Here is a 12,946-nt window from a genome sequence, read left to right as displayed (position 1 = left end):
TCCCCGGGCCTCCACAGCTGTTTACTGTGCCCACCCACGTGCTCCCCCGGCCCCCACGTGCTCCCCGGCTCCTCCAAACCAGCACACAGGTGTCTCCCTTGATCGCCGCCGCCCCACAGGTATCAGATGAACACATATTTGCTGCACTAGTAACGCTCTTTGCCAGGAACACCCTCCCCCGATCCACAGGGAAAATTCCCCATCATCTCAAGACCCATCTCAACAGTCTGTAAGGAGGCCCCTGCCCCTCAGCATCCCAACGGAGCACTCACCACACTACTGCCATGCCCTTCAGCCTACCTGCCACACTAGGATGGGAGCTACTTGAGAAAAGGATCAGGTGTCCACTAAGCTTTGCAGGCTCAGCACTTACGCAGCGACTGGCACGCAGTAGGTGACCACTGAGTGAGCCCCCATGGGTACGCGGCGGCAGAGAGGGTCACAGGAACCGCGTGGGAGGGCCAGGGCTCTACCTCAGGTCCAGGCGCTGTCGGCACTGCGGGCCACAGCTTAAGCTTTCTTCTTAGGGCACAATGGGGCCATTATTCCGAGTCTCGTTTCCCTTCCCTCCCTCAGATAGAGCAGTTCAGCTTTCTCTTGTGTAGGCCCAGGCCCTATAAACAAAGCCTAAAACATGGAGGCACTCAATAAATATTAGTCTCAATGAATGAACACTGCATTAGCCTATGACAAACCCAAGAGAAGTGTTTAAGTGCCATAGTTTTAACAGGGCTAAGCCACTAGAAAAAGAAACAAAAACAAATATGCCACAGAAGCAATTTCTCACAGCACTCAGGCCCTGGAGTAAGTGCATAACCATTTCCAAAATCTTTGCTCACACGTTCATAGAAGCAAACAAGAATTATCATTGTACTTAACATAAAGTCTGTAATGTTTCTCAGGAATCAAGCTGTTGACACCAATCGCATGCATTTGTAACTACACTAAAGATAAAATGTCTACAAGTGTCATTACACCAATAAAATGGAAACACTCCTGAAGCACTGGAAACGTGTTCAGAAGCTGTGCAAACCACAAACAAGTAATATTTAATAGTTCAGGCGCCACTCAGTAAAAAAAATTAATGATAACTTTAAAGTTAAATTATATTTTGTGCTAGAATATGAACCACAGAATCTAAAGGCAAATGCAACATCAAACTGATACAAATAAGGAAAATATGATGGGTGACAACTTGAAGTTACATGCATCTAATCACCCTGTAACACTAGTTTACTGAGTACACTTAGTTTGCTGTCATCACAAATTGGGTATGCTAACGCGTGGTTCCCATGATCAAATACTCAGCCCTTGGCTCATAAAAGAAAAGTACACTTAACTTCCCACCGAGAAACTTCCTCCACGCTTTACTATTTCTTTCAAGAAGAGAAAACGTAGGCTCATGACAGAGGAGTAAGTGAGTATGATCTCGAAGGTCCACTATACTGTTCTCCAAAACGGCCGTTTTTCCTGTAATTCTCCCTTCCAGTTTGGGAATGGCAAATATTCACTCAGTAGACGTTAGTTAGAACCGTCAGTAACCAACAAGGAATTAGCTCTGGAAGACTCTGTTGAAACTCCAATGTCACCTGGGGGGAAATTGCTAGGTAATATGTAAACAACACTCCATGAAGTTAAATTAACGGAGCCCCGGCAGTTTTGCTTGTCATTTCATTTGAGGCACAGACCAGGAAAGGGCCAGGGCCACAGCCGGATCCAGAGCAAAGTCTGGAAGACAGGCAGTGAAGGAGGCCATCAAGAGGAAAGGGGACGAAGTACACCGGTGTGGGCAGACGGCCGGACTCCAATCACCGCCCTCTGCCAGAAGAGCGCCCCGAACCTCAGGGAGGCAGGGCCCACCTCTCCTTCCCCCGGGTACGGGAAGGCTATCAGTGGAGCTACCAAATTCTCGGTTACTGCGCAAGACACAAGGTATCCAACAGTGTGCGTACAGTTAGAAAATAAAATATGGCTGCACCACGCTGACTACAAAACACAGAATCACCTGTCTCCAAGATAAAAGATATAACAGGGCTTTAAAAAGTCAAGATGAAAATCCATACACTCATGTATACATAAGATATGCATACGCATGCACATGACACATGCACTGTGTCATGCCTGTGGTTCTTCCTTAAAATTAAGCTCTAAATTGTTCCGTTTCTAAATTGCAGTGATCTTAACTCTCCAAGTTCTCATCGTGGTTACAGGAAGGCTCTAGAGCCAGACTACCCGGGTTCCGATCACTGCTCCCAGCTTTACCAGTTCTATACCCTTGAGCAAGTTATTTGACCTCCCTGTGCCTTGGTTTCTTCAACCAAAATGAGACTCTAGCAAAAGTACCCACCTCACAGGATTGCTATAAAAACGAAGAGATGATACATGCAAAGCACTTACACTAATGTCATGTGTACAGACACTATACATTCACGAAATGTTAAGTATTATAACTGTTATCAGAATGACCTACGAAGCTTTTAAAAACTGGATTCCTGACAGACCTGGCTGATTAGATAATCTAAATAACATGATGAATAACATAACATGATTCAGTACTGGTTAAAATGCAAATAATTAATAACCAAATGCAACTAAATATACATGTATGCTTCAAGTGCTTCCAAATATTCTAAAATAAGCACATAATTTCCATAATAGAAAAAAAGCAAATGCATTAACTCCTTGATGTCTAACAACATTTTCAAGAATACACTTCAAAAGTAAACCATAAAAGAACATCATAAAGGTTTTTTAGTGCTTTTCCAGATTTACTGGTCTTAATTTTACCGTCCCTGATATTCCCAAAATAACAATTTCATGAAGGTAATAAAAAATTATTTTTAAAACCCGAAATCAACAAGTTTGGCACAAAAAAACCTTAACTGCACTATGAACTCAACAAGGTCACCTTTGCCAAACTAGAATTAAAAACGCATTTCAAAATATTCGAGGTCCTAAATATGAAATGTGGTGAAAACACTGTCCCTGGCGCTCTGGGCAGGCTCCTCCTCTGAAGAAGCAGAGCTCAGCTGATCTACAAAGGAATCATTCACAAATTCACTTATTCAGCAATTCAGATTTCTTATCTGTATTTTATTACTCTGGTAAATTAAAACAAGATGTCTATTAATAAACATGTCTCACTAAGTGGTTAACAACAGTGCACCATCAAAATAATTTAGTAATACTATCAGTAGAAAGGAAATGGTCACCAAAGTTTCAAAATGAACTCACACCTAGCCGTGAATGAAGAACACAACATATCTGCTGCAAAAAAGCTGCCACTGAGTAGCTAAGTTAATCTTAAGTGTTGCTAACCTTTAACATAAATTCAGTATTCTAATATTTTGTTTTTACCATATGCATTTTAAGAAGTAATATGTTCACCTATTATTTATAAGCATTACAATTCCATATCGTGCATGGCGAGTTTTAAAATATAAATACTACCTGGGTTGTCTGTCTCTCTCTCGGGAGATATATTAAAGCTAAGGGAAAATACAAACTGTTTGTTGGTTAAAAGCAGTAGGAAAAAAACATCTTTATGGGATTCCCTGGTGGCGCAGTGGTTAAGAATCCACCTGCCAATGCAGGGGACATGGGTTCGAGCCCTGGTGCAGGAAGATCCCACATGCCGTGGAGCAACTAAGCCCGTGAGCCACAACTACTGAGCCTGCGCTCTAGAGCCCGCGAGCCACAACTACTGAGCCTGCGAGCCACAACTACTGAGCCCGCGAGCCACAACTACTGAAGCCCGAGCGCCTAGAGCCCGTGCTCTGCAACAAATGAAGCCACCGCAATGAGAAGCCCTGCACGGCAACGAAGAGTAGCCCCCGCTCGCCACAACCAAAGAGAGCCCGCGTGCAGCAACAAAGACCCGACGCAGCCAAATATAAATAAATAAAATAAAATTTAACAACAACAACAACAACAAAATCCTTACACAGTCAGTGGTTGGCATAATGCAGAGCTGATGTTTGGGAAGGAGACACTGGAAAGGGCAGACAAGCGCCTGAAGACATGAGCCCACATCAACGACACACCCACCAACCACGCTACCTGCCACTGTTCCGGCCCAGGAGGGAGTGGCCCAGGTCACAGCCTGAGCGAATCAGAGTAATAAAACTTCACAGTCACTGCTTTAGCTAGGTTATGGCCAGTACCCTTCAACAGTAAAAATGTAAAAATGCTTGCATCTTATTACTGATAACTAAGAATTAAAATAGGTATTTATAAACAAAAATTAAGCAAATATATATGTAAAATAAATTAATATATGTTAAAATCTACCTATCATAATGAGTCTTATGTTCACACTTTAAATGTTACATGTTAATTTTATAGCCCTAGTTGGAAAATACCATGAATACAGACTTTAATATCCACCTGAGAATATATTTTAAAAATCAGCCCAAACCAAAACTCTTAAAACCAATCACTAAGTATTCTAGTATAGCAGCTCACAAACTGTAATCCAGGAATCCCTGGGGTCCCCCCTCAGACCCTCTCAGGTCAACTGTGAGGTCAAAACTCTTTTCGTACGAATACTTAGGCAGTATCAGCCTCTCTCACCATGTGGGCATTTATACTGACGGTAGAAAGTAATGACAGGTAAATCTGACAGCACGTTACCACAAATTGAGGCAGCAGCAGCAAACTGTGCTAACGGTCCGTGTATTTCTCACTGCTATTCATTCACACCTAAAAAAAGGCCAGTTTCACTTGGACTCTTGAGTATATTTGTTCAATATTCTATTTGCCCAAATACGAAGTGCACATAAAGAAGTTCCACTTATCAGAGTCCGATGGTTCTCTCAAGAAAAAGCACGTGTGCGACCGCGTAAACGTTGTGAACTGAGCAAGCCGCTGTTTTCTCGGAACACCACTCCCACCTGGAAGAGCTGCTGACAAACTACAGTTATTCGGGTGTGGACGCTGGGCCTTTTCTCAGAAACAAACGAAGCGAGAGCCCCTTCCTTCAAGTGCTGCTGTGGCAGGGCTGCCGGCAATAAAATCTGAGCTTTGACAGAAAACTAGGCGTTTTGAAAATGTGTCTCCACCACTGAGCTTGAGAGCTTCCCAATACTTAAGAGTTTTCTAGTCAGTGATGATATTAACAATGGGATAGTTCTATATTGTTTAAAGAAATTTATCAACATGTGGAAAATCCACATAGCTCAGCGAACCAGTGTTTTCCAAATGGTCAATGCATGGTGGCACAAAACCACGCATGCGTACAAGATCCATTCAAAGTCCAAAGCAGACAAATGGATCTTAATGTAACAGAATATGAAAAATATTTAAAACAATCTTCCAAAGGAGAATTGTGTACCAGAAATGAAAATACTTAGGTTCAAACCAGAAATCTTCATATAACTGATTCTTACTTTTATTACCAATGTCTCTTAAAAATAATCACCCCAATAATCCCCCCAAGTACTTGCCAACACAAAAATTCATTGAAGTGAAAAATCTAATGTAACATAACCTAAGAACTCATTAAGGAGCTCATGTAAAATCATGGTATATTGTAAACTTATGTCAAACCACGGTAGATTTCACAAGCATTTCTCTACGAGTCTGGAGCACTCAGAAATTTATTCAGATAATATCAATACCCACCTAAAAATAATGTATTTGAAAGACACCTTCCCAAGGTATACATTTTATACCCAGTATGAATACAGCAAGAGTCACGCATGTTAAGAATACACTGGTTTTTAAACATCTGATCGTGTCCAATGGTGACCGTATTGCTGCTCACATTTCATTTTCTCTACTCAACATATGGAACTAGACCAGATTCAAAGCAAAAGGGGAGAAAACTGGCAACCTCCAGCCTCAGTACCAAAAGCTGGTAAGAGCAGCACAAAAAGAAATTATAAGATAGAAATTTTGTTAGTTCTCCTGCAAAAATCAGGAAATAGAAAGTATAAGTAAGTCACCATGGAAAGTACCACTATTAGCAAACAAGGGTAAAGAGAAGGTACATTTCTTGGGGCTTCCCTGGTGGCACAGTGGTTGAGAATCTGCCTGCCGATGCAGGGGACATGGGTTCGTGCCCCGGTCCGGGAGGATCCCACATGCCACAGAGCGGCTGGGCCCGTGAGCCATGGCCGCTGAGCCTGCGCGTCCGGAGCCTGTGCTCCGTGGCGGGAAAGGCCACGACAGTGAGAGGCCCGTGTACCGCAAAAAAAAAAAAAAAAAGAGAGGGTACATTCCTTAAAGGAACAAATGGTTTAAATTTGCCAAAACCAAAGTCTGATTTTCCTTTAACAGAACATGTGTGAAATCAAGCAACAGAGAACTGTAAGCTATGATTCAGAATAAAACACACCAGCTAGACTGCTCTTAACCAATAAAATACCCAAACAATAGTAACGAATGAGCATTTTTTTCTTGGGTCCTATTTTTGAGGGTCAAACTCTCTTCTACTGTGAATAACAGTGAAACTCTCAGGGGGAGTTTTAGGAAGCTGGGCGAGACTTCTCCTTTGGAAGCACCTGTCCCACTGTTTGTACTGCCCGACGGTAGCAGAACCAGATTCAACAGTGACATGTCCTCTTCCAGTTTACTCCATCCAACCGAAATGGAAAATGGCTTTCTTTAAAAACACAAAGAAGTGAATGATCCTGTCCAGCGTGCCGAGATCAAATGGGCACGAACGGCACTAGTAAAGTCAGGGAATGGAAAAAACAAACAATTTAAGCAAGTTCATCTTGTTCACGCCGAAGAGTGAACCCCCCTCACGCCTGTCATCCTGGTGTGATCAGTCGTCACAACAGTGCTCCACAGGTCAACCCAACTATGATGCAGTGGCCGCCCTGAGAAAGCAAAGCATGCTGTGTGTATCCAACCTAAAAACATGACAACGCAAACAAGAGCGACAAAAGTTCACACCTTATTTTCTGTAAGTGACACAACTGACTTTTTCCTCAACATTAAACTTCTTTTGAGTGAAAACACAGAAATTTTGGCTATTTTCCAGTCATCGTAAACTATTCAATCTCGGTTCCCGTAAATAATTTCATTCATGACACACAATTGTAAAACTGCCAGTATAAAATTCAAATTATCCTTACTGTTTGGGATCCACTGATACTGGGAAAATACTTTCCTGGCTTCCATGTGAACTACTGATACTTCTCTATGTACCTACTTTAACTTTATAAAGCACATTCACTTTCTGAATTACATGTATTATGGTTCTGGTCAATCACCTATGCCAAAATGATAAGTGAGCTTTTATATTTTTATTGTTGTAGAACAAAATCTCAACCAGATGACTTGAGACAGACAAGCCAATACCCCCCCCACCAGCCCTCAGCCTGCTTTATTTAGACCCCATCCATGACCCCAAATATAAGGAAAAGCTCCAGCTCGTGCACAGCTCCTGCATAAAGATGGTCCACCTTGACAGCACGCCCACACCAACCGTCACCTCATACCTGTGGGGCCCTGACTGGGAGCCACCAATGGATTCCCAGGGCCTGCCAGCCTGTCAGTGTCAGCCAATGCCTGGGACACGCCCAGACCTGGTAAGTGGGGTCTGTGGGATCTGGCTCACTGCTTAGTATCTAACTTACAAACATAAGTATAGGTCGCCGTCCTAGGCATCGTCAAGGTGAACGAGCGTATCCGAAATACAGTCAGCCAGGAAGCTAATAGCAACAGCAAAATTCTGAACCAAAATCAACACTCTACCTAACCTGAAAATAATGTTCAATTAAGAGGTCAGTTTAATTTCCATAAATATTACTCATATATACATTTTATGTATAATAAAGGAAAGCAAGCTAATATCAAAATAACTGCTATATTATTTATTAGCATTTTCTGATATTACACCCAAGTTCAAGTCTGGTAAAACTGTTTATAAACAAATTAATCTACACCACCAGAATAACGACCAACCGCTAATAATAATGCTTTATACACTACAACTGCTCAATTAAATCCTTAATGACATAACCCTAAACCTTGTTCTCTTAACCCCCCCAACTTGGTACCATATCCTGATCTTCTGCAAATCAAATTCTTTCATGACTATGAAAGAACCACTTTTGCTATTCTACCCTTAACCACAATCAAAAACTGATAGTTCTAGAAAAGCCTACGCTTACCACACTTACATTCCATTAAGTCTATAAACTGCATAAAGGAAAATTATTTTTCATTGTCAGGAGCACAGCAAAGTGAAGCCAGTCAAGATGCCGCTTCAGTTACAAGGTAAGGAAACAACGTGACACAGAGCCTGGATCTCATACCCACAAGCACACACCCACAAACATAAACTGCAACCAATTATTACAGGAAAAAAAAGTAAAGATTTTTTTTTTGTGCGGTACGCGGGCCTCTCACTGTTGTGGCCTCTCCCGTTGCGGAGCACAGGCTCCGGACGCGCAGGCTCAGTGGCCATGACTCACGGGCCCAGCCGCTCCGCGGCATGTGGGAACTTCCCGGACCGGGGCACGAACCCGTGTCCCCGACATCCCCTGCATCGGCAGCTGAACTCTCAACCACTGCGCCACCAGGGAAGCCCTAAAGATTTTTTTAAAAGGAGCAGAGATACCTATAAATACTAAAAACACATCACTGGCAACTGCCTATCTCATTATACATTACTCACCAGAAATACAGACCTTCTAATGTACCAACGTTTAATAATACAACTGTTGTTTTCAAACTAGTTTCAAATATAGTTAAGTTGTATGATAAAGCATAGTTACAACCTAAGCATTAGTCTGAAATAGAGATTTAGCTCTAAGTTAGGCAATTACTACTACTTCATCTGAAGACTGCCTACTCCACCTCCGCTGACAAACTGCAAGTTATTTTTTACACACACCTCTGGGTAATATGAATCACCACATTACTTCTCAAGATTAATCAGAATATTAAAATAGAACATATTTACCTTTAATAAAGAATATATGGGTATCCACACAAATTCTAGGTTACTTTTTTCCCATCAATGCAAAAAAAAGGCAATGAATTCAATAAGTAATAAAACAAATGACTTTAAGAAATGTCTCATGAAGTGAAGTGGTCAGCTACCTAGTATGGTTTTTGCATTTAGGTGTAAACTTTATGCAAAAGAATAAGACTTGAAAAGATAAATCTTTAAGATCCTAAAAGACAATTTCACTAAGTTTTAAAAAAGCATGTATCTTATTTTGTCAAGGATAAAGGTACACACGAAGGAAGCCATATTCAGTATTCTTTCCACAAAATATTTACTGAGCACCTACCATGTGACAGCCATAAAACTGTTTAAAACAATAAAACTCTAAGCTCCTGCATTCATGCAATCAGAGAGGGATTCAGACAAACCAACGGCTATAATAACAAAATTGGGATAAGTCAAACAACAGAACACCAAAAAACAACACGGAGACCTTTGGGTAACTAGAGAAGCCCTCTTCTGAGGAGGTAATGAGATTAGGAACAAGAACTCTGCCATAATAAATAATCAGAAATCCCTAAAGGAAATAAAGACTTAACATCAAAAATAAGAAAAGGACAGACAGGACTAAAAAGCTCTCAGAAGCATTTATTATGAGTTATAGTTTCCCATAGTAATCAAGATATTAATTCAGCTTAATATCAATCTCCTGGTGAGAAAACATCAACTTTAAGTTTAGATCATCAACTCTCATTTTAAATTCCAAAAGGACCTGGGATCCAGAGTGAGGAAGGGGTTGAAAAATACACAATGATAAAATATAACCTGCTTTTTCTTTGGAAGCCCTTTAACACACAAAGGTGAATATGAAGCCAACTTAACCAAGTTGATTTTAAAACATATTCTAATGTTCTTTAAAAGTGAATGTAACGCAAAAAGCCAAGTTTATCATCTTCCCAAACACAGACACCCCAGATCAGTGGTTATCCAAGGCTGCCTGAAACCAATCACAGATGACCTACAGTTATATAATTTGATAACAGATATTGATCACTGTAACCCCCAAAAAAGCAATCAAAAGAAAACAAACCACAACTAAACTCTCATATATGTACCTAAGAAAAGATTATCCAAATATATACATATAAGGCTTAGATCATATTCCTACAAATCAAATTCTGCAGTAAATTTGCTCAACATTTACTGACCATAATAAAGGCCAATATAATGGTTACGTTCTTGTAGAAAACTAAGAACAATGACTTGTGATGGACAAATAGAGTAAAAATTCATTATTTCTCAGATAGTAAAAAACTGCAGACAACGAAGTTTAGATAAAGCAAATCGAAACTGTTGGCCTTGAAATAGCGATTTAGAGAATTATTAACTTTAGTTTTTACCTACATCATAATGAAAAATACATGCTAAACGCGAAGCTTCAACTTCCAAGACCACAATAAACTTAATAGCATGCAAAGGTTCTCCAGAAAACAAAAAGTAAAGTGTCAACTAGGTATTAGATAATATAAGAGCTAAGAAGGTAACATACAGGTATTTTTAAAAACCGACTTATTTCATTATGAAGAGCTTTCCAACATAATCCTGGAGAATCATTTCTAAAAACTGAAATGTTCAGATATACGTGGGAAGGAAAAACTACTCAATGAAATATATAATCATTTCCCAGAAATGTCCTTTAACTTTTGCTTTGCTTCAACACGTGTGCACAGCAACTTTTCACCCACAGAATAACTAGGAAAAGAGTAGCTCTCCAAATGAGAGGCCAGTTTTACTTTAATAACTACTCGTATACCTAAAAAAATAGAGAAAAAGTTTCAATTGAGTGCTTAAAAATAGAATTAATAAAATCAATTAACTCTAATCTGTTTTTGATTCAGGATTTTTTTAAATGCCAATGCAATTTAAAATCCCAAAGAGTAAACTGAATTACCTATTACTAACCTGAAAAAATATTCCTTTTCACGACCAGACTTGGGAAATCTCTGAAAAATATATATATATATAAATAGGTCCATTCAAACAGAAAAAAACAACTATCTACCAAAATAATATTTTACATCTGAATTTTTAAAGCCAGAGATAAGAAAAATGAACTCATTATTCTGAAAGACAACATAATCCTGAAGGCCAAATTACTGCAGTCACCTTTCAAAAGATGTGCTAATAAGCCTATGAATGAACACTTAACTACATATTATCAATTTGCTTACTAGCACCTAACTCATAAAATCATTAGAGAAGATGAGCTGTGAATCAGGAGTAACTCAGTATCGGTGTTCAAACTGGCAACCTGAACCTAATAATTTATATTAGTATTCAACTAAGGAGTAAGATAAATGGCTCTGCCCAGGAAGACAGAAGAAATGGATCTTTCCCACCACAGGCAAAATCAAGACGCTGAAAAGGTGAAGGTCAAGTTTACTCAGAAATATAAACTGGAGTTTAATGATAGGGATTAAATTTCATGAGAATGTTCAAATTTGCCCAACAGTATTGCTGCCCAAAAAGCTGGCATTTTAGTAAATAATACTAACTTTTAACTACCTACTACAGCAAATCAGAAACAGATGCTATTAAAATAATTTCCTAAGAGGACGTAAATCCTCTGTAAGGTGTATTTCGTGTGGCTAAAGTCTGTGCAACTACAGCCTGAGAAGCAAGCACAGCTCTGAGCGCTCGCTGGGATGAATCGGTTTTCAGGGTCCCTCCCTGACCCTCACCTCCACTCCCATCCCCCACCTCCCCCAGACCGGCGGATGGGGACCAAACCTATTTTTTTTGTTGTTTTTTTAACTGTTGGGAACTCTTTCAGCAGCTTTGCTATAAACAACTACCATTGTCCCAGGCCGAGAGCAAGAGAGATTTCCTCCTTTTCCAGGAGCACGCCCAGGACCAGCCACCACACCCCCCCCCGCCCCGCCCCTCCCCCTCCCTCGATCTCACCCCCGGTCCGGGCCCCCTCCCCCAGCCCAGCCCCCCTCCCCCTCCCTCGATCGTCCCCCCCCCACCCCCAGCCCAGGTCCTCTGCCCCACCCCCTCCCTCGATCTTCCCCCCGCCCGGTCCGGGCCCCCTCCCCCAGCCCAGGTCTCCTCCCCCCTCCCCCTCCCCCTCTCCAGCCTGGGTCACCGCGGACGCGCGCACGGCCGGCGCGGGGAGGGGCGCCCTCCCGTCCACCTGAGCGCAGGCAGCGAATGGGAGGAAACCTTCTTTCCACGGGAGTTCAATTCCGGGCCGCGTTATCAGCAGAGCCGCACAATTGGAACAACTATCCCGATATTTACTTTACGCTCCCGGCCGCCAACCCCCAAGTTCCAAACCCACCGCGGCCGCCGCGGTCACATGCTCGCGCGTCCCGGTGACAAAGGTCCGCGGGCCCGGGCCGAGCGCCGCGACCCCGGCTGCGGGCGGGGAGACCCGCGAAAGACGTCCCCGCCACGCCCGCCTCCCCCGCCCCCCGCCGGGGCACAGGTGACCGCGCTCCGCCTGCGCCCGGCGCGGCCACCCCGGGTCCGGGGGCGCGGCCGGCGCGGGAGGGGGTCCCGGGGGGCGGAAGGGCGTCGCCGGGGAGGGGGGGACCCCGGCCGGCTGCGTACCTCGGTGGGCTGGCTGATCTCGAACAGGTCCAGCCGGTTGGCGTTCCAGTGCTGGATGATGTCGGCCAGCTTCCGCCGCTCCTCGTCGCGGCCGCCCGCCGACATCCTCCGGCCGCGCTCGCCCGCCCGCCCGGGCCGCCGCGGGGTCGGGGCCGGGTCGGGGTCGGGCGGGGGGCCACGCGCCTAGGTCTGCGGGCCCGGATCGGGGCTCGGCCCCGCCGGCCGGCGCCCCGCGCTCCCGGCTCCCGGCTCCGCGCGCCCGGTTCCGCGCTCCCGGCTCCGCGGCCGCGTCCGACTGCCTCAGCTCTCGAGCTCTCGGGCTCCGCGGGCTCCTCAGCCGCCTCCACCGGCCCCGCTCCCCGCCGCAGCCGCCTGCCCGCCCCGCGTCAGCCCGCCGGCCGGTGTGTGCCCCGAGCGCCCGCCCGC

The 12,946-nt window shown here is 43.5% G+C and overlaps 1 protein-coding gene across 10 annotated transcripts in view; it reads right to left on the bottom strand.

The window, feature by feature from the left end:
• Positions 1-12,677, bottom strand: part of AFDN (afadin, adherens junction formation factor) — a 138,740-nt gene extending 126,063 nt beyond the window's left edge. For all 10 annotated transcript variants that reach the window (XM_029223505.1, XM_029223508.1, XM_029223511.1 and 7 more), the window contains exon 1: positions 12,521-12,677. In XM_029223505.1, coding sequence (XP_029079338.1) covers positions 12,521-12,625 — 105 coding nt within the window. In that variant the 5' untranslated portion in view covers positions 12,626-12,677. The remainder of the gene's footprint in view (positions 1-12,520) is intronic.
• Positions 12,678-12,946: the final 269 nt, after the last annotated feature.

The sequence above is a fragment of the Monodon monoceros genome, unplaced genomic scaffold (assembly GCF_005190385.1).
Source record: "Monodon monoceros isolate NGI ecotype Baffin Bay Population unplaced genomic scaffold, NGI_Narwhal_1 Super_Scaffold_15, whole genome shotgun sequence".
NCBI classification, from domain to species: domain Eukaryota; kingdom Metazoa; phylum Chordata; class Mammalia; order Artiodactyla; family Monodontidae; genus Monodon; species Monodon monoceros.
The sequence above is the reverse complement of the archived record's forward strand: the minus strand, read 5'-3'. Positions and strand labels throughout refer to the sequence as shown.